Genomic DNA, 25,068 nt, shown 5'->3' with positions numbered 1-25,068 from the left:
GGCTACAACCGTGGCTAACGAGAAAGACAGGCTACGGCGCGACGTCACATTCTTAGTCATGACATGGCCTACATTGAACAAGTTTATATATAAATGCACGTTTAAGGGGTTAGGTACAACTTATAGCAGTAACATTTTTGGAAATATTCAACATTTTTTTTTTCCTTCATTACTGTATCTTGTACAATAATAAAAATTAGTATGTGTAAAACACTCTCCTTCTGCTACATAAAAAAATATTTTTACGATTTAAAAGAAACTAGGCCTATATATATATATATATATATATATATTTTTTTTTTTTTTTTTTTTTAAATTCATGATGGTGGTAGTACACTGTGCAGTGATGAAGCGTTTCCCTCATAACTCATAAACTTGTTAACTTTTTTTTTTCTGTCTTTCATTTTATTGCTGAAACTCATGTTTACAATATCACGCTCTTTCAACTGCATTCCTTAATAAATTATATTTTTTTATTTTGTGTTAGAAGAAAAGACTGATATTTGACCATTTTAAATTAATTAATTTTTTATCAGACAATCTATCAAAGGTAGAGAAGTGAACTTGCACCATATTATAGATATGACATGCATAAATACACACAAAAAAATTCATCACAGAATGTTGGATAGTTTTTGAGTTAAGTGGAAAATGCTTCATCACTGCACAGTGAACTGAATTTTACTCGCTCGCATTTTAGTGAATCGTTAAATATTTTAATGTTTAGTAGTTAATGTTTCATTTGGATTGATTTACCGAAGCTTGGTGAAACCGGCCCTAAGTGTTGGTGTATCTCCTATTATTGTGATGACATTCAACCTGCAACTAGGGACCATCCAAGTGATAAATACCGAAGTGAACAAATATGAAGCGTCCTACATATAATTAGTGATGGCACAGCTCTCTAGTTCACAAAAGGATTTTAGGATCTTGTTAACAAAAATCGACAATATTTATTTAATATAATTTTATTATAATTTTGCTGTACTTAGTTACACAAAGTATAAGTTTCAGAAGGCATTCATTAATTCAGTGTTCTGCCCAAGGGCAGGTCTTTCACTGCAAACCCAACATTCTCCAATCTTTCCTATTTCCTGTCTTTCTCTTAGTGTCCGCATATGATCCATATATCTCAATGTCGCCTATCGTCTGATATCTTTCTCTACCCCAAACTTTTCTCCCGTTCACTATTCCTTCTAGTGCATCCTTCAGAAGGCAATTTCTTCTCAACCAGTGACCCAACCAAATCCTTTCCCTCTACCTGATCAGTTTCAGCATCATTCTTTCTTCACCCATTCTTTCCAACACAGCTTCATTTCTGTCTGTCCACTTCACACGTTCCATTCTTCTCCATATCCATATTTCAAATGTTTCTATTCGCTTCTCTTCACTTCATCGTAATGTTCATGTTGCCCCATACACTCCACAAGAGCAATTCATTAGTCTCTTTCTTAGTTCTTTTTCCAGAGGTTCGCAGAAGATACTTCTTTTTCTATTAAAAGCTTCCTTGGCCACTGCTATCCTCCTTCTGACTTCTTGGAAGCAGCTCATGTTACTGTTTATAGTACACCCCAAGTATCTGAAGCTGTCCACTTGCTCTACTGCCTCATTTAGAATTCGCAAGATTATCTTCTTTATTTTTCTTCCTATGACCATGGTCTTCGTCTTATTTGTATTTATCTTCATTCCATACTGCTCACAGCTGTCATTTAGCTCCAGTAGCATGTCCCTTAGTATCATCTCCTCTTCTGCTTCAGAGGGCAGAATGTTCATTTTGTTTGTGTATACGAGTATAAGTATTTCTTTTTTAATGCGTGTGGACGCATTGGTGTGCTCATGATAAGAATATGTACGTGTGTATTTGTGAATTAGCTTATTTTATCATCCTATTGTGCCTTCCCAAAGAAATCGTTCTATCTCCGCCTGTAGATATGTCTGCATGACCCGAAGGGAATTTATGGGACATGCATTATATGCCTGATAACCAGGCTTCGAGACTTGGGACCCGATAAAATAAGTTTACTGTGCATGTACTATAGGTTGTTGACTCGCTGCAGGTAGTGAAAGGTAGAGATGTGTTGAGGTAACAACGTTGCTATTTAGAATAGAGTACGGTAGTATGGGGAAACACACACATATTTACATTCTGAAAGTAAATATACATTACACAATGACAATGTCAAAAGAATGTGAAAAGCATTTATTCTCCTGTCTTTTATAAGCATTTGTATTTAATTATACACAGTGTTAATGGTGGAAATAAACATGTAGCAATTTTAATTTCTTAATTTATCCTATTGGTCGTCTTTAGGAAGTGCAGTTACAGTACCGAATTGCAATGTACTACAAGATACATTCTCAGTGTCTCAAACGTAAATCTTTTTCGGTTATCTGCCAAACACAATTTGTAATGTGAAAAGCTACGCTCTACGTCGCATGACGTGATAGGAGCAAAACGAAAAAACCTAACATCATTGCAGTCTCTAAGAGAGTCCTTTATTCTCAGGTGACTCTATGTCCACTAATTTGCTGTTTATATTACACAATGTTCCATATCCGTTATTTTTACATAAAATTGATTTCCACTTCTGTTTTACACGTTCAGTAACCGGTGTACTTGGTGTCTCATTAATTCTCTGTGTCATTTCCTCAACTAATTTGAGGACTTCTGGCATCTCTTTCTCTGACTTTTCTAACCGTGTAATAGTTTCAGACAGTTTGAGAATGGGTTTGTATGAAAACCAAATTATTCGTCAGAACCTTCAAATCCAGAGCGTTTTTTTATTTTGCGTATTTGTTGGCATTCATTCTACAGTACCCCCACCCACTATACGCTTTACCACTATATTCAGTACGCCGTTATGCGGATATCCAACTGAACTGCTCTATCGGGTCCGAAGTCTCGAAGCCTGCTGATAACGCTTATAACGAGTAAACATAAAACGAGCATACAGAACCTATCTCAATGGTAAGAAGATTCTACTCTTCTCTACCGGGAATCGAACCCTGATCCAGTGGATTTAAAGCTATAAAGTCGACCTCTTGAACAGATGAAAATTTGATTATAACTAGCGATCAGATTTTATCCGTTTCCTATACAATTCAGTCAGAGCGCTGCGGACATGACGTGACGGCTATTAGCTTCCTGGAAACATTCTAGAAACATCTTTGCTTATTAATACACTGTTCGTATGTCGACCTATCTCGTTCAAAGACCGACTAGTTGTTTTATTTATTTTGTGTACGTCTCATTATTTTCTTTTTGTGCTTTGTAGAGAACTTGTTTCGCGGTATGCATTTAACATGAAACCACCCCTCTTTTCTACAGACATTGGTTCTAACGTTCCCACCACGTGCTAGAAACGTGCCCCGACTGCCTCAGCCAATCAGATTTCACGAGAGCGTTTGTGTAGAGGGGACAAAACCAGAAAAGAATTATAATGGACTGGAGGCAGTGGTTCTCTGGTTTCTAGAATATTCTCGGTGACTGTACCCGACGACAATGAGCATGGCCCACTCTATATATATAAGGCGTGTTGTCAGTGACGATATTATCGACGCAGAAGCATTGTGTTGGGAGTGTACAAGTAAGCGCAGCTACGACGGGGTTGTTATTGATTCTAGCTTAGAACCTACTCCATTACGTCATCACATTTTACAAGAAGTAAGCGTTCTTCTGCTCGTCTCTGGTAAAGTATTTTGATTTATAAAGTACTGTTTTCATAATTGTCAAATGTTATTTATTGGAATATTTATTTTGCTTTTGTTTATAGGTACCGATATATAAATATTTGAAGCTACAATGACAGGAAATACCGGTAGTTTGTTTTTGGTCAACAGCCCAAATGTTAAATATACGAAAGAATACATAGAAGCTGACTACAATTACCAGAATACCAAAGTCGAAAACAACGGAGATGTTCTTTTGGTAAGTACCGTAACAGATCGGCGTAAGATTTTAAAGTGATAATTGGTAACTGACATTTATTAATAAAAATAGGATATCATTAAAATAAGTAAAATTCAATCAGACTAACATACGAGTTATTAGGTTTGCCGAATAAACACTATTATTTCCGAAAGATTTAACTCGTCTTTGAACGTATAGCTTTTGGGGCACCGCCTTCTTTGTGGAGATAATTTAAGGGTTGTAGACACTCTCGGAAGCCTAAAAAAAAATGTTTATTTTTTTCTTGTTCTTGAATAAACTTTCCTCAATAGTATGATGAAAAAATATTTAAAATATTTCTATTACTTTTAGAGTTATGATGTAAATTCTAAAATGTGAAACTGTGTCAATTGGTTTGGCCTTTTAAATATAGACAAAACTTTCGCTCTTTCGTAAGTTTGTCTCTAATTTCCCGTAACTTGTTCTCCAAATCCGTTTCTCTTAGAACTTCAACATTTTTTTTAATTCATAAATTTTTGCATACAAGTTATTTCATACTGGAGAACAAACCCTGGCTTTAACATTATTTTATCATTTCAAGTTCTTTTTTCATGAATAATTTTTATATAAAAATACTTAAATTTTACAATTCACATTCAAAAAATATTTCTTACTTTGATAACGCCAGGACTTATTAATACACTCATTGTGAATAACCTATTAACATCCAAACCCTTACAATCACACAACCACCAACCACTAAACGTTCCACGTAATTATAGGGATTCTACGAATCTCTTTGCCATCTATTTATTTAATTGCAGTTAAAATAAAGTAATGATTTTTGTTTTCATGCATAATTTATGTCACAAATGCCGTTTTTAAAATATTAATCAATTTTTTTTTTCCTCCGAGTGCCTCTGTGTACGAAGACGTTAAGATGTTGTGTTTTTAGGGTAAACTTTAATGGTTCGAATGTAACCATTGGCAAATAAAACTGCATTACAGTTAATTATGGATAAACGTATGATTAAAGTGAACAAATAAGATGAGTGAAAGGAGAAACAGGAATTATAAAAAAAGAGACGTATAGTAGAGAAGTCTTCACCCCTATTTCTTTTTTGTGCAATTACTTCAGAAAAAATGGTATAAGTATCCCCTCGAAGATTTGCACTTTTACCAACTTCTATTTTCTTCCTTGAGTTGCGATATTTCAGTGCATGATTTGTCATTCTAAAATTCCAACGTTTTTATTTGACATTTTTGCTTTTACATAACTGATTGTTTCCTATGTGTAAACCTCACGAGTCACCATTAGATAACATAATACCTATCCCTTACCGTGAAATAGGTAAATCTCCACTGTTTTATTTCCGTCCGACTCGAGTAAGGCCGGAGAAAAACACAGACGCAGGTCCATATTTCTTGTTCAGTCACTTTGGTGTTTCAGTTGGTAAAACCCTGGCTTACAACAATAGCGAACCTGAGTTCAATTCTCGGCAATGGTGAAGTTGTATTTGTAATGGACAAAGCCTTAGATACCGAAAACAGCTCAGGATGGGCAGATTTTTTTGTTAAACGATTAAAGTTTTTTTCTGAGCTGAATTAAAGAATGGAGAGAAAACCTCAAATATTGCAAGCCGCACAGAATAGGCAGAAACTACAACAACAACAACAACAACAACAACAATAATAATAATAATAATAATAATAATAATATTATTATTATTATTATTATTACTACTACTACTACTACTACTACTACTACTACTACTACTACTACTACTACTACTACTACTAAACTGTGCAAGATTGTGGGACATCAACCACGGTGGCTCTGAGGTAGCTGGCAGCTGCCCATCCTAGTGGTCCACGGTCTGATTTCCGGTATAGGTAATGAAAGAAATTTATCTTCCGGCTACGGGTCTGGACGGTTGTCCGTTGTCTTGTGATTGTCCTGTGATGTCTCTGCGGTGGCCCTCCGTTGTGTCAGTGTCATATTCAGGTAGGCCTATAATGTGTAGGTGTCTAGAGTCGATTCACAGACAATGGTCAAAAATTTAAATTATGGTTTATTTAACGACGCTCGCAACTGCCGAGGTTATATCAGCGTCGCCGGTGTGCCGAAATTTTGTCCGCAGGAGTTCTTTTACATGCCAGTAAATCTACTGACATGAGCCTGTCGCATTCAAGTACACTTAAATGCCATCGACCTGGGCCGGGATCGAACCCGCAACCTCGAGTACAGAAGACCAGAGCTATACCGACTACGCTACCCAGGCAGGTGATAATGGTAAACAGACTTGCAAAATTCCAATAAAAATTAAAATGTTGTTGTTGTTTTCCAATGCGAGGCGTTTGACCTCTTGCACTTCAAAATTTTTCAAAGATATTGTCATGGTCAGCCACTGAAGCACAGATTTTGAGGTGTTCTGAATCCATTTCTTGTTTAAATGTAAATATGTAAACAGACTTTTTAAAAATCCTGTAATATTTTCAAATATAAATATTGTAAAAGATTTCTAATAAAATATCAAAGGAAAGCCGAACATTAAGTCAGTTACAATTCCGAAAAAAAAAATCGGAAAATGGTTTCGGAAAACACTCTATTGGGATAAATTAGCATCCGGGAAATATATCTTTCAGAAATTTGTCACTCGGAATTACATCCATTCGGAATACGCATTTCGGAAAATCCGATTTCGGAATAATAGGAGAATATTCCCTTTGGAAGAATGACGGGAATCAGTGGTTGGATGTTTGCTTAACCCTACTGAGGCAGGCGGGTGTGAAGCTAACAGTCGGCTGGTAGGCCTAGGCTCTCCATGGCCTTCGCGCAACGGACTTTTTGACATAGAATACATCTTTCCGCACAAAAATTTTATACACCTGTTCTGAGATCCGTGGTGAAACAAAAAATGACAGAATTTTAAATGCATACTGTAACTACAGTATGAGCCACAGCTGAATGTTAATGTTATTAGTAGTTAGGCTATGAACCCAATGTAACTTGTATGACCACGCTCAATGATGCCATCACCCCTCGCTACGGGCATAAGGGCGCCGAATTTGCGTATAAAATTAGCCATGCCGTGCGGGTTCTCTCTCAGTAATATCTCGGTATCGAGAGTAGCTACAGACCTGTACGAATACTCGTTTGAAGAGAAAATATATTGCATATCGTTTATTATTTCTCTTATTATAGACCCGTACTCTCCGTTTGTAAACCAAAACAGAAATGAAACATTGAAACCAATGCAACTGTAGTTTCGTTCACAAAAGTGAGTGACGTATTTTTCATACCAATGTATTCCTGACCAGCCAATTTTTTGTAATAAATTGTATCTTTATGCTAAAATTCAAGCATTATATCCTAATAAAACACCAACCTATACTCATTTACAGTGGTCTAAACTAAAAGAATAATGTAAAAAGTTCAAATTTACTCAGAACAATAGGAAAAGCACAAAAAATTCCATTATCCCACGACTAAACACTTCGGGTGAAAATATGCTCTAATGAGAGGAAATACAATGCAGAAGAAACTCCGGTTCCTTCACTCCCCATTTGTTCCGCCCTGGAGGTCAGTGCTATGTACCTTTTTCTGAAATAAATAAATATTAACGTTTTTATTAAACTTTTTAAGTCACGTAATTACAAAGTAATTTTTAAGATTTTATAAGTCATTTTTAAATACATAAAAATACCCTGTACAATTGTACATAGGCCTACCAATCTAACTCAGAGGTTTTTCCTTTTTTAACTTTCCAACTAGGTAATCCCAGTAACAACCAAGCTGCACATTCGAACAAAACGTCAAGTCCCGAAGCTGGGGCTGATGTTGGTGGGATGGGGTGGAAACAACGGCACCACCGTCACTGCAGCGATTCTGGCCAACAAACTGAAACTCAGCTGGGAAACCAAAGAAGGAATACGCAAGGCTGACTGGTAAGACAGATTCGAGTAGGCACTCTTTTCTCTTCTGTGTATGTAAAGCCTCCAATAATACTTTTTATTTACATGCACAAAGCCACCTTAGTAGCTCAGTTTGCAGAGCATTCATTTATTGTGATTGTGGATCCTGGTTCGAAACTAGTGATGGCAGAGCCGTATTTGTGACAATAAACAACGCCTTCTATGAATCGTTTGTATAGTCACTGCCTACTATTAGACCATTATTGGAAAAAATAATTTCATACAGTTTATAAAACTAAATATAAATATTTACATACGGAATACTAAATAAATTTTACAAGAGAAAGAGTTCATCCAAAGGGCTGGACTCGGGAAGAGTACCCAAAACGCTCATTGCATTTCCGCGTTGAATTGCAATACTTATTATTGGAATAGATTTTATTTCTGCTTCCTTAGAGCCATCTACATCACTGCCTGCTGGATCGCATGCTATGGTCATATGATAAGGGGCACAGGATAGGATAAAAGATTAATTTTTATCATTTCGGGGGGGGGTGCGGCTTGTGGCGGGAGGTGGATTTGCTTGCTTTTCCCCCTCTGGAATTAATCCCATCCGAACTTTGCCAATCTTATTAGATACACAGAAGATGCCTTTCTTGGAAATAAGGAAACCACGTTTTTTGCAGGCTTCCTTTATTTTCACTAAACTGTACTTGGCATTGGAAAGGGTCGCAATGTACCCTTCCCAAAAACACTCGATTTTCTTAACCATTACTCCTGTGAGACACCGTGCACTCTGACTATGAAGTCACTCACTACTGGTCTGTCACCTCTCACCACAGTTCAGCTGTCGTGTGACTATTGACGCACATGACGTCATTCAAAATTCGTTTCCAGATATCGGAAACAACACTGTATAACTCGAGCGTAAACGCCACTCTCGTGCCACTTGCAGGTATGGATCTATCACTCAGAGCTCCACAATGCGCTTGGGCACAGGACCAAGTGGGCAAGACGTTTATGTCCCCATGTCACAGTTCCTACCAATGGTGAATCCTGACGACATTGTGTTAGACGGATGGGATATCTCGTCGTTGGATTTGGCCAGTGCTATGAAAAGAGCCAAGGTTCTCGATGTTAATCTGCAGCAGCAACTCCGTACACATATGCAACACATGAAACCTCGACCTTCCATTTACACTCCGGACTTCATAGCAGCTAATCAGGTAACAGCATGAAAACAACACAGATTCACCCTATTTTCTCATTTTTGTGGAATAGCCAATTGTTATGAAAGAACTGTCTAGTTATTTAGCTAGGTATCAAGTAACTTGTTTTAGTTACTGAATTAGTGTTGCGGCATTGTAGAATACTGGTCCGGTAGTGTTGATAGAATACGAAAATCGGGTATTTTGCTTTAGAAATGGTCGTGGAATTGGTCATATTGGTCAGAAAAGAAACTTGAATACCTGTATAGAAATCAAAGTATTTTTCTTTTATTAAAGGTTACAAGATCGTATAACAACCAACAAAATACCTTTGTAGGATACCCAAATTGGGCTGTAAACTGATTATGATTGTCATAATAGGAGTGAATGGTAATTTAGACGTATGTGTAATATATCAAACAGGTATTTAGCTGGAACTTGTGTTACTTCTCTTAAACTGACATTCTGTTATCAATAATTACTGGCCCTCTTATTAGAAATAAAGAGTTTTCTGGGATGCAATGTTTCTGGAACTCGTACAGAACCAGAAGTTACATGAGTGATCGTATATTGAGAGTTTCTATAGCGAAAAGCATATTATAGCTTAAATTGTTGCTTTGGATAGTCACGAAAGTGTTCGATTATGCAATTTTCATAGTAAAAACAGTTTTTATTTTATTTTCAATTTGATTTAACGTTCAAATTAACTTTATTATAATTCCGAATTTATAGTCCAGTTGATTTACTTACATTTTAAAAATATTAACTAAAGTGTTCTGTTGCCACAGCATTATGATTATAATCGATACCTACGCAATGTTTGCATTTGGCTGTCTTTTTGTTGATGGTTTTTGTATCGTACAGTTTCACATTCAACACCTAGGACGTATTTTGGGAACCTTTAGTCTACTTGAACACTGAGGTGCTCATACCTACAGAAATCCTTTATATATATACACTGTACATTGTACACTCACTTAGTTTCTAGATTTTTACGAGTGAAACTATTAAATAGTCTTGTTAAGGACAAATTTTCATTCTTGAGAATCGAATCCGGGATTTCATTATTTATAGTCACGATGCTGACCACTAGACCACGAAATCGTATGTTATAGAATCTGCTTATTATATTTCATAATTTTAATAGTACTGTACTGATAGATAATATCTCCTGTTGTTTATGCAGCTCGTAGAACCTTGATGCATCTAAGGTTGCATTGTAGTCTACGAATGATACTAGGAAACTATCGTATTCTATGCGGAACGCGAATCAAGCGAGTAAAGTCGGTAGACATTGGGTATATACATAGGCTACACTGCATTTCGGATTCTGTGGTAGTCTACCTCTCCTTTATAACCTTAGATTCAATACATTCTTAAATTCATGTTCACTGCATTATTAGGTACTATAGTAGAACCTCGATTATTTATAGATATCTCAATTAACTGTTCTGCGGATTAGGTCTATCTGTTGCCAAAACAAAGTAGGCTACGTACGATTTTTTAAGTGATGTATAGTAATGACTTACATTGTTCTTTTCTACTTTTTTAATTGTGCCTACCATGGTCGCGTAACTTTTGTTTGTCTCTCTGTCAAGATTATTTTATTTATTTATTTATTTATTTATTTATTTATTTATTTATTTATTTATTTATTTATTTATTTATTTCATCAATTTTTGTTCACGTCATGGCGGATTAGATGTGTTCCAGTTCTTAATCCGCCATCACTCTCTATACAAATATTACAAAAAGTAATACATATTGAACCTATAAATATCTTCTGTACACCATAATAATAATAATAATAATAATAATAATAATAATAATAATAATAATAATAATAACCTGTCAATATTAAATAAATAGTTTTGCTCCCTTTGGACTATCAATAAAAGTTATTATTATCATTATTATTATTATTATTATTATTATTATTATTATTATTTTAATTCCACTGTCGTAGAGGTGAAAGGCTTCACCCTTAAGTTTGTTAGATGACACAAAATCCTGGACGCAACATCTTGGACTGTCATAACTGACCTCACTGCCCTACCTTACCAATGCATATCATATAACCAAGAGTCACGATTATCCTTTCTCAGGCTTCCCGTGCAGACAATGTAATTTCTGGCACAAAATGGGAACAGATGGAGCAAATTAGAAAAGACATTCGAGACTTCAAAGAGACCAACAAGTTGGACAAGGTTATAGTTCTGTGGACGGCCAACACGGAGAGATTCTGTGATGTTCTTCCAGGGCTCAACGACACAGCTGAGAATCTTATGTCTGCGATCAAAGCTAGTGCCAAAGAAGTGTCACCATCCACTTTGTTTGCCGTTGCTTCCATCTTAGAAGGGGTAAGTTGCAACATCCTTGCTATTATTATAGTTTTACTGCATTGTAATACCTGTCCAACTGTCTGTTTCTAAAGGTGTCAACTTTTATGTCGTTTTAATTCTCGTTCCTCCAGTACAAATGTGTTGTTCATTTATTATTTTTGTTAGTCTATGTTTAAACTAGAACATATTCATAAAGTTTAAAGTTCAAGAGAGGGTTCCACAGCTATTACAGGTTAGTACATAGGTTGATTTTTTTAGTTCTAGCAACTATTTTCTTTCTCGATACATAGCATACTTACATGGTTCTAAGTTTTTTACAAGCCTTCGATGTAGTCGTTGCGTACAACGTGTTCCCAGCGATGCGGTAGCCTTTGGATCCCGTTGGCACTGCCTAACCTATTGATGGTGCGAATAGAGCGGACGCGACGGTTGCCTGTAAAACGACTTCAACTGTTCGGAAGCGAATTTCGCGAAGTGGGTACTTCATCTTAGGGATTAGATCGAAGTCTCAAGGACTTAAATCCGGAGAATAGGGCGAGCGATAGTGCACTTCCCAGCCCCAGTGATTGAACAATTCAGACACAACTCCTGCTGTATACGCCCTAGCATTGTCATGCAGAACGATGGGTGGGTTATCCATAAAGTGTCGCCGTTTTCTTCTCAGAGCTGCTCGCAAAAACGAACAGTACCGGTAGTACTTCGCATTAACTTTCTGCCTTGAGGGAACGGTATGCTTTAAGATCACACCATCCCAATCATAGCCAAGAATTAGCATAGCCTTCACATTGGTGGAGGTCTGCCGAACTGTTTCTCGTGGTGACCCGTGATGACGCCACTCGACCGATTGGCGTTTCAGCTGAAGTTCATAAGATTTGGCCCGGGTCACATCAATTGTAGGGGAGAGTTGGGTAGTATCGGACATCGGGTAATATCGGACAGTGAGTTTCTTCCATCTATCACCAGATAATAGTACCTGAATTTCATGGTTACATTTCTGTGATGTCCCATACAGAAACGTAACCATGTCATTCAGGTACTACCATTCGGTGGTAGATGAAAGAAACGCACTGTCCGATATTACCCGATGTCCGATACTACCCAACTCTCCCCTACAATTGATGTGACCCGGGCCAAATCTTATGAACCCATTATTACCCGATATCCGATACTACCCAACTCTCCACTAATGATACGCCATAAGAAGACCTCTCCTTCGCGCTCATAGCGCTGCAAAAGAATACGAGAAGCGTCATATCGCTGTCATTTCTGCATGTCCGTTAAATCATGCGGAACCCATTTTCAGGCAATTTTCCGCATTTTCAGGCTGTCCTTCAGGATGTGAAGCACAGTGCTAACTCACGTATCGTTAAGTTCCGATCCGTCTCCACTAAAGCGGACACAGTCTGTACATGTTCGCCACTTACTGATGGGTGACCAGATCGAGGCATGTTCACACTTTCGCGTCCTTGTCTGAAGTCTCTAATCCATCTTGCTACTGTTCGGTAAGGTAATGCAGCTGCACCGCAAGCCTATTGCAATCCTTGATGACACTGTCATGCCATGCGACCTCTAGCACATTGAATTTTTAACCAGCTTTTCTGTTCTTCCTTCGAAAATATTGCGACTGTATTCTGCGACCACTTGCTCACAACTGCTCGTTTTATTGTTGTCACTGTAAACGGACATGGAGGGGGGAGGGCGAGTTCATTAGCTCTGACGGTGGGGAGGCATGTAAGCAACCTGTGGTATAAACAATATTGCCTGGCTCCTTTGCATGGCATCATTGCAGCATAGTTCCCGCTACTAAAAAAATCAACCTATGTATATGGGCGTTACTTGAAGTTTTAGTGAAGATTTGGTATTTTAGTAGGTGGCTGTACTGGGCATATTAAGATCCCACCTCACGAAACAAAAAGCAGCACTGTAATTTACTTTAGAAGCTGTACTATATCATGTTACTGTTTACATTCAGATTTACTGTTTTAAGCGTTTATCTGTTAGTGATGACCAAATTAAAAAAGTACACTATTCAACAAAATGTTTTTATACATCTTCATTACACAGTTTTAACACTTTTATCATTTAAGATATGATAAATTTGTTATAGAAACAACTTTCTTGTGTTAATATGAAACTATGGTGGTAATTTACCTCAGTTGACTAGTTTCAGCTTGATATGTAGTAATCTTAAGATATTAGTCTATTCTGCCAGGTCTCGCCTCTCGATCTGTACCTTATTATAATGGCACTGTATTTTGATATGTTGTAGAATAATAGATCTATGAATTGTATTTTGTAAATAATTAATATTCTGCAGTTACTCCTTTCCATCATAAAATGCGAAAAGTTACGCTGTGGGCCTCTATGGTCAGTAATAAGAATTACTTTATATTACATATTATATTGTTAGTATTTTTATTCCTCTTTTGGTCATCGAATCTGCCATTTTGTTACCCGATCATATTTGTAATATTTTATGCTGATATATCTTTAATGGTTTTACAGGCACCGTACATCAATGGATCTCCGCAGAATACATTCGTTCCTGGTTGCATTGAACTAGCAAAGAAACACAATGTTTTTATCAGCGGCGATGATTTCAAATCAGGGCAGACCAAGCTGAAATCAGTATTAGTAGATTTTCTTGTCAGCGCTGGTATCAAGCCTGTCTCTATTGTCAGCTACAACCACCTTGGAAATAATGACGGCAAGAATCTCTCAGCTCCACAACAGTTCCGTTCCAAAGAGGTAAGAAATTATGGCATTCAAAGGGATTTTAAAAAAATTAACTTTCGATTAATTTTTTTAAATAAATTGGGCAAACAGAAAAACAATTTCATACAGAAAATTAAAGGTATAGGTAATGAGCAGCGAACTGATTTTTTAGGTACTGAAATTTAAAATTGACACCGATTATACAGAGTGCGTCAAAAACACCTGACGGTTTTTGCAATGCAATAGAAATCATACTCGCTGAATGTCGCTGCTGTACTGGGTGTCCTTGTGTTGTGTATGTTTTGGAGTTCAGTTGAGATGGAACGTTGATCTACTGAACACCGCATTGCTGCGGTAGAAGTTGTTCATCAAAACAGAGTCTGTTATTGTACGCAGTGTGGCAATACGTTAATCATGTCTAATGAAGCACGCTTCCACCTCTGTGGATATGTCAACAAGCAGAATTACCGATACTGGGCTCCCAACAATTCTCAGAAACTGCATGAACGCCCACTGCACAGTGAAAAGGCGACAGTCTGATGCGGAATTTGTTCGGATGGTATCATTGGGCCTTATTTCTTCGAGGATGAGGAAGGAGCAACAGTTACTAAACTCCGAGTGTTACATGAACATGCTGGAAACTCTTCTTCCGAATTTCGTCCGTGGTCATCATGAGTGGTGGTTCCAGCAAGATGGAGCAACAAATCACACAGCGAGGATCTCCATGGCCATTCTTAGAAGATTATCATGCAAATGAAGAGCAGCACCATTTTGCCGAGTTGACAGCCTGGGACTACGACACACTACTTTCAGAACCCATTCCACATTTGCAGGTGTACGAGCCGAATGAGGACGTCCTAGTGGCTTGGTATCCTTTATTGACCTCTCTGTACGCCATTTTGCTACCTACAATACCAAGGTTTTGCGACTAGGTGCATGGTGTGTATCAAACTGAAGTCGAAACCCACGCTGTGTAGCAGTAACGGACTCTGTTTTGATAAACAACTCTATTGCAGCAATGTGATGTTTAGTAGACCAATGTTCTATCTCAACTAAACTCAAAAACATACACAACACAAGGACACCCACTACAGCAGCGACATTTGGCGGGTATGATTTGTATTGCATTGCAAAAACCGTCAGGTGTTTTGGACGCATCCTGTACATGATTAAATATGATGTCTGTTACAACCATTTTGAGATGTTGATCACAAGTTCACAACATTCTGAAGTCTAACAGAGGGCAGCTGCATCACAAAGACTGGAGAATGAATCTGAAGTGTGCTTCGTAATTTTAAATAACGATTGAGACTGTTCATTAGAACTTGAGTTTGGAAAGCGAGTACCACCAATGAAGCCACCCACAAGTCTATGTCAATATAAGCTTTAGCTGATAGTATGAAATGGCACGAACTTTGTCAATTAAATGGCGAACAATAGAGTTTCAACATTTGCTACAATTGACTCCACTTTCAACCCCAGTGGCATTATTTATATCACAGAGGGGATATTGCTTGCTCTTTTATAACTACAGCTAGTTGGAATATTAACTTTTAGTACTTCCGTTCCTTAATAATAAGTTTAAAATACTTACGGGTACTGATTTTGTGATAAGTAGTGTAAATTAAAAACAATATAATTTGGTTTATGCCAGAAGCAAAGCAACTGTAAATATACGTCCAAAAGAGTAATAGACTATTCTGCACTGACAATGAGTGCTTCTGCTGATAGTAACAGTGTATCTGCACTGTTAAGCTCATTATATGGCTGAATATTCAACGAACAGAATAATGTAGAGTACTGGTATCAGTTCCATTTCTGTAAACACAATACAGTATATACATCATTCTAACTAATTAAGTTTTATTGAATAATCGATCACTCAATCTAATGGTTTTCATTACATTAATCGGACGAGTATGTTCACTCATTCGGGCATTTTACCTGACTCATTTTTGAACATTACAATAATGCATCAATATTGTTAATTTCAAAATTATATGGAATTAAATTGAAATTACAGTAATGAATTCTTAATATTAAAATTGAATTGCATTCATACAATAAAATTATATAATACTTTTTAAAATGTTTTAAAAGTAGTTAAGATGATGGTGGTTCTGATGTAAAAGTTAAATCTTCAGAATATGATTTCACACACACTTATAGCCGGAAAGAATTTTTTTTTTTTCGTTAGTATTACATTAAAAATAAAAACTGTTACCGTCATTTCCCATAACTATGGTCCTGGAACACAACTATGGTCCACGATACAAACATTCAAATTTTGTACTCCATAACGTAGTACCTCATTTATCTATACTTTTTTTCTGTACTGTAGTTTGAAGTCAAGTCACTGCAGCTATCTATGAACGGTCTATATTACTTCTACAGTGTTCTTTGAATGATTTTATCGTGGACCATAGTTGTGTTCCAGGACCATAGTTATGGGAAATGATGCTACCCTATTCACTGAAGCAGTTAAAAAGCCCAATAATGAGCTGTCAGAACCACCGTTATTTCTACCTCTTGATTATTTATGTGCATCTTTGTATATTCTCTTAATTTCAAGGGCAAAAGCTATCTGACAACCTAAACATATCAGCATGAGATTTGGACAGCCAGTTTCAAAATCTGTAGCTGTGTCTCGTGGCACCATTAAAAATAAATATAAGCTGTTATTATTCGATTAGTAAAAAAAAAAAAATACAAATTTATATAGAACTTATTGAGGCATTTGTATCTCATTTTCAGATTTCCAAGAGTAATGTGGTAGACGACATGGTCAGTTCAAATCGAATTCTCTATGGTCCCAACGAGAAACCAGATCACTGCGTGGTTATTAAATATGTGCCATATGTTGGTAAGTTGTAGCAAAATTTTATTCTTTTGTTTTAAGAGGAGAGGAGGATTCAGACATTGGAAAATGGTAAAACTAAAAACGGAATTTAGGAAATGTTGAACGAAAAACACTTATCCTAGCTGAAATAAAAATATAAAAAGCAAATAAACATACTGGTATCATGCATAACTTTCTTCCCTGTAAATCAGGGGTGGGAAAATATTTATGTGAAGTCTAATAAAAAAGTCATTCATTCACTTCAGAAGGTATCACTTGTTTGACATCATAAATTCAGGACACAGGAAACCACCATAAAGGGATAGGCTTACAGAAGGAACACTATATTCTTATAGAAAAAAAAAACATTTAAAATTTTGTGTTGGAAACCGCAATTTCCCAGTTTCTGAATCCAAAAAACAGAATGTAACTTACTTTTATTGAAGGAAGGGAAGTGTAAACTAAAGGGGTAGCAAGTACTCCATTGACACGTTGAGGAAGGACGGGATAATTCACTGAGATTTCACATTCAAAATTCCGTCTGCTAGGGATAAATGAAGGGTTCAGAGCCATAATGGGCCAAGCGCCATATATTAAAAATTAAGAAAACAAGGGTTAAAATTAAGTGATTACCATAATTGAATTAAATATTTATATACCGAGTAATATAAAGTATGCACATTAAAACTAAATGGTATGTCAATCTTCATTAAACTATGGTATTCACTTAAATTTAACCCTTGCTTTCTCTGTTTTTAATAAATGGCGCTTGGCCCACTATGGCTTTCAACCCTTCAAATGTTCAACAAAATCTCGGACACAACAAAACTTAACCCTGTCAGATCACGTGAGATATAATATGTCTCCTTGTGCACCAGCGATCATTTTGTGTATTAAGCTAATATCCCTATTAAATTATTATACCGGTATTGTTATATTATATCCATACTCGTACTTAAAAGGTACTGATGATAACCTTAAGGCACTGAACGTATTTTGAATCTTGTGATACTATGTGGCAATAGACCCTCGACTAAGCCAATTGCTTCTGATTTAGTCATTTTTAAAGATTTAATATAGAAGATAAGATCAGTCATAAATTCGGTTCAAGGATTGTGAGTCAGTCTCTATAACACATGAAAGTTTCCGGCTGTGTAATAAATTCTGCTCTGTTCATATTGAAGTTTCAAGCTATGTAATTAACTCTCCTCTTTTCATGTTAAAGAAATGTTGTTGTTGTTGTTTGTTGTTGTTTTCTAATGCCAGGCATTTGACAATAAAGTCATTTGACCTCTTGCACTCCAATATTTTTCAAAGATATTATCATGACCAGCCAATGAAGCACAGATTTTGAGGTGTTCCGAATCCATTTCTTGGTTTGAGTTGCACAATGGGCAGTTAGAGGACTGATATATTCCAATTCTATGCATGAGCGGTTAAATGGCAAGTTGTAGCCGATTTAAGTGAACACCATATTTTAACGTTTTGGTGGCTACTTCATTCACACACAACCCCCAGAATGTCTGGAGGACCACACCTGCTGTTGGTCGACGGGTCCATTGGACCTAGCTGGGAGATCTTGTTGATCACCAGCTTTCCCTCCTTAAGCCACTGGAGGACGATTTTAGTGCCATAGCAGGTCAGCACTAGGAAAAGAAAAGTAGAAAGAGAAGGAAGGAAAGGGAAATGAACCCCTAGGCCTCGAATGCTCTAATGCCGTCGGGATCGAAGAAAATAAGGGTTCAGTCAGAGGACTGGATAGGAAAGGGTAAAGAGGGAATTAGGTATTGGATAGAGGAAAATTATACCAAATTCAGTCATTAACTCATCAAGCTGACCAGTGCTAATGGATGAGTAGCCCCTCCCTTTAGTTCAGCTCGTAAAATTATGCTTACTAACAGCTGCACCACGGGAAGGTAGGGATGGGACATTGGGTATTTGTCCAGGTTGGTTCCTTAAAGCCTTCAATGGGAAGGATTAATGGCTCTCCCCCCTGTATCCGACAGATACCCTTTTGCAGCCATGTTAAAGAAATAAGGCAGTATGTTTAATAGGGCTAAAATGTTCAGGGCTGATCTGTTACGCATTATGTTCTATTGAATATCTGACTCAGTTTAAAACAAGTCAGCAGTAGGAAGATCTTACGTTGTACTGGTATGACAATGATAATGATGAATTCAGGCCTACTTACCTATGATGCTGTTTCTGTTCTTTACAGGTGACAGCAAACGAGCCATGGATGAATACACATCAGAAATTCTTCTCGGTGGCCACAACACCATTGTGGTACACAACACATGTGAAGATTCTCTGCTAGCTAGTCCCATCATTCTCGATCTCGTGCTTCTCACAGAGTTGTGTGGTCGAATAGAGTTCCAGAACGTAGAGGAGTCAGATGCAGAGTATTGCAGCTTCCATTCCGTTCTGTCCATTCTCAGCTACCTGTGTAAGGTTCGTACAACATCAGCATCACAACATACTATTCTTTACATGATTTAAAGGTCGTTATCGGTATAATTTGTCAGTTCTAATGAAGATCATAAAGTATTGTACAGAGTTCTTTTAAAAGTTGAAAAATGTTTCATCACAGTGAGGGACTGTCAATTATTGAGAGATCATACAAAATGTTTAGAAACAAAAACGAGGCGTGGCTACAGTTGTATTTTTTTAAATAAAAATAGGACGAGTGCTACAGGTAAATTTGCCCTTCCTTCTTCTGAAAATAATCTCACGAAACTTTGGATTTCCTTGTATTGTAAACACTTACTTACTTACAAGTGCCTTTTAAAGAAGCCGCAGGTTCATTGCCGCCCTCACATAAGCTCGCCATCAGCCCCTAACCTGAGCAAGTTTAATCCAGTTCCTAGCATCATATCCCACCTCCCTCAAATCTATTTTAATATTATCCTCCCAAAGGTCTTTTTTCCCCAGGTCTTAAAACTAACACTCTATATGCATTTCTGGATTCACCTATATGTGCTACATATCCTGTCAATTTCAAACATCTGGATTTAATGTTCCTAATTATGTAAAGTGAAGAATACGATACATGCAGTTCTGCGTTGTGTAACTTTCTCCATTCTCCTGTAACTTCACCCCTCTTAGCCCCAAATATTTTCCTATGACTTTATCTCGAATACTCTTAACCTCTGTTCCTCTCTCGAAGTGAGAGACCAAGTTTCACAACCATACAGAACAACTGGTAATATAACTATTTTATAAATTCTGATTTTCAGTATTTTTAAAGCAGACTGGATGACAAAAATTTCTCAACCGAATAATAGCAGGCATTTCCCATATTTATTCTCCATTTAATTCCCTCTCGAGTGTCATTTATATTTGATACTGTTGCTCCAAGGTATTTGACTTTTTCCACCTTTTCAAATACTCTTATAATACAGTATATCAGTAACACATTTATGCAATCCAGTTCATAATTCGCCATCACCATCTATACAGGAACACATTAATAAACAATGTAATACAACATGTAACAAATATCTATTTAACATGCTTTTTTTTAGTTTAAAACACTATACCTGATACTATCAAATATTTATTTAACATTCCATTGATTATTATCTCCTATCTCATCTATCTGCTACATTCATGAGTATGACATTATATGCATCTCCTATACAACCCTCCATCACCACACAATAAATACAGTGAGCACCAAAATATTTTTTAAACAATCAAAATTTTTCTTACATTCATCTAATTACCGGTATTTGTAATAATCCACTCTCTATTCTACATTTCTACCTAACAGACCCACTATTCCTCTGGTAAACACACCACCTTCAAAACCAACTTAACATTATTCTGTTAGTCAAGGTAAACACCTTTAGATATTTCAATATATTATATGCTATTCATAGCTTTATGCTGGGTACAGAATATGCAATGTCCATAATCAAGCACACTTCATTTGAAACTTTTATCCACTCTTCCCACATAATTTTAACTCTAAAAACGTATTTCCCTACTTTCTTTTGATTGCAAGCATTCAGAGGACTACTTATTTTTTACATGCTCCTTTATCGTTGCTGTTCTAAAATGTCCCATCCAATTTCTTAAGTCATTTATTGCTGGAGCTTTTTCAACTTACCTGCGTAAGGGACATTTATCTTTCTCTATGTTCCCTCTCTTATTCTTGAGCTTCCAGATAGCTAATTTTCACCATGCCATTTCTGTTCTTTCTTCTCTTGAATTTATTTCAATATAATTTTCTTTTGACATCCCTATAATTCTTTAATGATCCTAAGTCCTTATATTACTAAAGAGATCCTGTCTCAAAATTTCGTTCGCCTTTTCTTTTATTCTTCCAATTGTCTTAGTGTTTAATGTTCCTAATTCTCTCCATAGTCAATTTGGGTCTAATATGTTTATTTCTAATTCTAGTTCTTTCAATCAATTCGACTTCTAGTTGAGAGCTAAATTTTGCAAAAAAATTTCGATAAATTGAGAATTTATTGATGCTTCTGCTAGACAGCCTGCTACCCCAAACCGTCACATTATACAATATTTTTGATTCGACTAGTGCATTACCGGTATAGACATTAAGAAAATTCTTTACCCCAATATTATATAACACATATATAGTACTTTCTTCACCCTCAATGTGTTAGTTCAGAATGTCTCTCATTTTTTATGAAAGCTGTGAATAAAATAAAGGAAATAATGAAAATTTGCAAATCTCGCCATAGGTAACATAGTTATTGTTGCTATTCTTACACTGGGCCAAATATCTGTTCATTAAAGGAATAAATCGTTCTTTTTATATACAGAGCAGTCTACGCATTCTGTGCAGGCTATGGTCATCATGTGTCTAGCAGATCCAATTCTACTCGGAACCTGAAATGACTTGAGTTACTCACAAATTAGTAATAGTAACTATTAAATTGTTCTACCATTGAATTACTTCTTCTGCTTCTTCTTCGTCTTTTTCTCCTCCTCCTTCTTCTTTCAAGGATTAGGTGACAGGATCTTTCCAAGTCTCACCTCCCAATTGGTTGATAATAATTCATTACATTTTTGAGTACCGGTAATCTATCTTCCGTCATCCTATCGGTATGATCTCTCCATTTTTTTTTATTCTCGTCTATCCTATTATCCATAGGGAATAATTATATTTAAATCCATTCTCATTGTTCCAAGTGGCCAAATTTCAGCTCCATAAGTAATTACACTCTTTATAATGCTATTGTAGATCTTGATTTTTGTTTTCTTGTGAATATTTTTGTCTCACAGTGCGTAGTTTGATGGATTTTTGCTTAAAATAACGTATCATTAACATTAAATTTAATATTGGTTTTTATGTTTATATTTCTTCACACATGTAAAATATTATTTAAAAAAAAATTCGAAATCATTTTTAAGTAATTTTACCCGATTTGAGATTGAATGACTCATATGGGTTGCTGAACTTTGAGACATCGCAGGCCTATGTTTACCATTGTAGCTGAGGAGAGATCTGGTTGTTTCCAGCTTTCTTACTAACGACAGAATTGTTCGCTTGCTTAGAACATCACGCATGCCAAACTCATTTGTAATCCATAATTGTGTTTTTATTTACTATTAGAAGTTTAACAGGAGTAGTTTTAGCGAATTCATCAATTAATTGAATAATAACTAACACTGCTAATTCTAAAACTAATAGGGCACTTTGTAAGTCCTAACTTTTACTCTATTGGGCTGCAAGCATGAGCTCATACTCATTTTGGGTAACTTTAGTCTGAATCATGCTGTGTAAACAAAAGTTTTGAATAAATCTGCATTTGAATTTGAGTACTAATTAATAATCTTAATAACATATAATTTAACAAGGGAATACTGTATGCTTGGTAATTTATCACTACATACACTTACCAATAATAGACGATAATGTACAGTCGACAGTCGTGTTATTTCAGTCATGCTTTTCCTAGAGCCACCACGATAAAAAATCCAATTTCAAATTTACATTGACTTCCACAAAGGATTATAACCAAATAAAATAGTAGAACCTACTGGTAAAGTTTTATATGTATCAGTCTGTACTTTCAACGCAGTAATGTAAACTTAGAGCTTTCTGATTATAATTATGACTAATTGAAGGGTTCAGAGCCATAGTGGGCCAAGCACCATTTCTTAAAAACAGAGAAAGCATAGTGTACGTTTAAGTTCATGTCGTCAATTAACATCAAAAGACACCCTAATACAGAAACATATCATCTGTTGTAAATGTCATCTACAACAACTTTGATGAATTAATGTTTCAAGATATAATCTTAACTCATACATTATGATGTACATACATCTTTTGGACACAGTAAAGGCGTGTAGTAACTGCATAATAAGAATATGGAAACAAGCAAATCAGATAGTATAGATTAAAGACTGTAAGCATCTCTTCACATAATATTTTACATGGATTTTTCAATTTTATTTTTATATAGTGAAGACCTGCAATTTTATATATGTACATGCATTTTAATTACACATTGGTGTTTTTAACAAATTGACAATAAGGGTATATTTACATAAGAAAAGAAATATTGACGTCCCAAACCATGTTGTTTTTACTATGTTTTATGTTTATTAATGTATTTGTATTTTTGATTGTAGAGGCACATGTACTTATTTAGAGAGATATGGCAGCATAAAAAGTTGTATCTGATAATGTCGGCATGACCGACGAAAACGTTAATACAGTATTAAATTATGTAATATAAGGACTTGTACCTTACACATATAGAAAGTAAAGTCATTGACTGAAAAAAAATAAAAATAAATAAATAAATAAATAAATAAAATAAAAAAAAATAAAAAAAAACAAGGGTTAAAGTTAAGTGAATACCATAGTTTAATGAAGATTGACATGTCATTTAGTTTTAATGTGCATACGTTATGTTACTTGCTATATGTTTCCATTGAATTATGGTAATAACTTCATTTTAATCCTTGTTTTCTATGGTTTTAGTAAATGGCGTTTGGCCCACTATGGTTCTGAACCCTTCAATTGATCCATTCTCGTAGCTCTGGGATGGTGGAGTGATTATTTTCTCCAAGAGGAGGAATACTCAGCCACTCACTGAATTCATCACTAGTTCCATGAGCTGTAAAAAAATTTCTGTCAGACTAACAGTTTCCTTTTGTTTCAGGCACCTTTGGTTCCTGAGGGAACACCAGTTGTAAATGCCCTGGCTAAACAAAGATCTTGCATAGAGAACATTCTCCGTGCATGCCTGGGACTACCACCTGAAAATAACATGCTGCTGGAACACAAGCTGCAGCGACCTCTTATTCACTTTGGAACTCCGATCACTCCACAGAATGGCATCGTAATCAGTAATGGAAAGCTGAGCAAGAAGGGCTCAATTGGAGATGTACAGAATCTCGAAGTGGAAAAGATTTACCAGAACGGCCAGAAGAAGTGCATACAAGGTTAAGATGATAAATTAGTAATTAGCGCTAGTAATGAATATTGTAACGGTATGTTGTTAAGAAACTCCTAGTACAAGTTCCAGATAAGAAAATTGTGTTCCCTAGTTTGACTACAAAATTTAAAAGAACTGTGGTTAAAAGTAGTAATTTCTAACCTTTCCTACTGTCAAAATTATTATTTTTAAATGTTCTCTCATATCCTCTAATGTAAATATTGTGTTTTAGTCTAACGTAGGTACATTCGCTTTTGTCCATTCATCATTGTTAAGACATTTGCAACTAGGTTAAGGATTTACAAGGAAAAAATTAATTCATTATTATTATTATTTATATCTCATTAATTAGACTATATAGGCTCAAAACACGAAATAACTTAATTCAAAACAGCAAAGAAACTTGTAGCAAGTCATTTGCTCTTATTTCTATTATGCGCTGTTTTAAGGCAGTTCTTTGTAAGTCTCTTGGGGAAATCCTAAGCTGAAAACAATAATAAAATCTCTCCATATTTGTCGTGGAGTAAATCCTAAACAGATAAAACATTGCATGTGACTTTTTAAGATTAAAAGTTAAATGAACTTTCCAAATTTCATTATGTTACGTTTCAAATCTGTTTTGTTTCTAATTACGTATAATTATGTAGGTATTTTTAAAGTTATCTTAAACCACAACGCCTGGTATCCCTGGAGGTGTGTGCAGCTCAGGTTAAGGACCACTATTTTAGAGAAAGTTGAG

The 25,068-nt window shown here is 35.9% G+C and overlaps 1 protein-coding gene across 2 annotated transcripts; it reads left to right on the top strand.

The window, feature by feature from the left end:
- Positions 1 to 3,544: 3,544 nt before the first annotated feature.
- Inos (Inositol-3-phosphate synthase) lies at positions 3,545 to 24,480 on the top strand. Of its 2 annotated transcripts, none has more exons than XM_069843509.1 (9): positions 3,545 to 3,664; positions 3,774 to 3,928; positions 7,665 to 7,837; positions 8,760 to 9,030; positions 11,118 to 11,372; positions 13,860 to 14,102; positions 16,824 to 16,932; positions 19,127 to 19,359; positions 24,054 to 24,480. In XM_069843509.1, exons 2-9 carry the CDS (start codon positions 3,803 to 3,805, stop codon positions 24,339 to 24,341), a joined length of 1,698 nt encoding a protein of 565 aa, XP_069699610.1. In that variant the 5' UTR covers positions 3,545 to 3,664; positions 3,774 to 3,802; the 3' UTR covers positions 24,342 to 24,480. The 2 variants fall into 2 exon arrangements, with proteins under 2 accessions (XP_069699610.1, XP_069699609.1); XM_069843508.1 differs by having other exon boundaries at positions 3,562 to 3,689.
- Positions 24,481 to 25,068: the final 588 nt, after the last annotated feature.

The sequence above is a fragment of the Periplaneta americana genome, chromosome 13 (genome assembly GCF_040183065.1).
Source record: "Periplaneta americana isolate PAMFEO1 chromosome 13, P.americana_PAMFEO1_priV1, whole genome shotgun sequence".
Taxonomy (NCBI): Eukaryota; Metazoa; Arthropoda; class Insecta; order Blattodea; family Blattidae; genus Periplaneta; species Periplaneta americana.
This window is presented reverse-complemented; position numbering and strand designations above follow the sequence as displayed.

Bases quoted from the DNA above. Each gene is read 5' to 3' on its own strand.
- Inos (XM_069843509.1), top strand. From the start codon at position 3,803: ATGACAGGAAATACCGGTAGTTTGTTTTTGGTCAACAGCCCAAATGTT. The intron at 9,031-11,117 runs GTAACAGCATGA...ATCCTTTCTCAG, and splicing joins ACTTCATAGCAGCTAATCAG to GCTTCCCGTGCAGACAATGT. The intron at 16,933-19,126 runs GTAAGTTGTAGC...TGTTCTTTACAG, and splicing joins TAAATATGTGCCATATGTTG to GTGACAGCAAACGAGCCATG.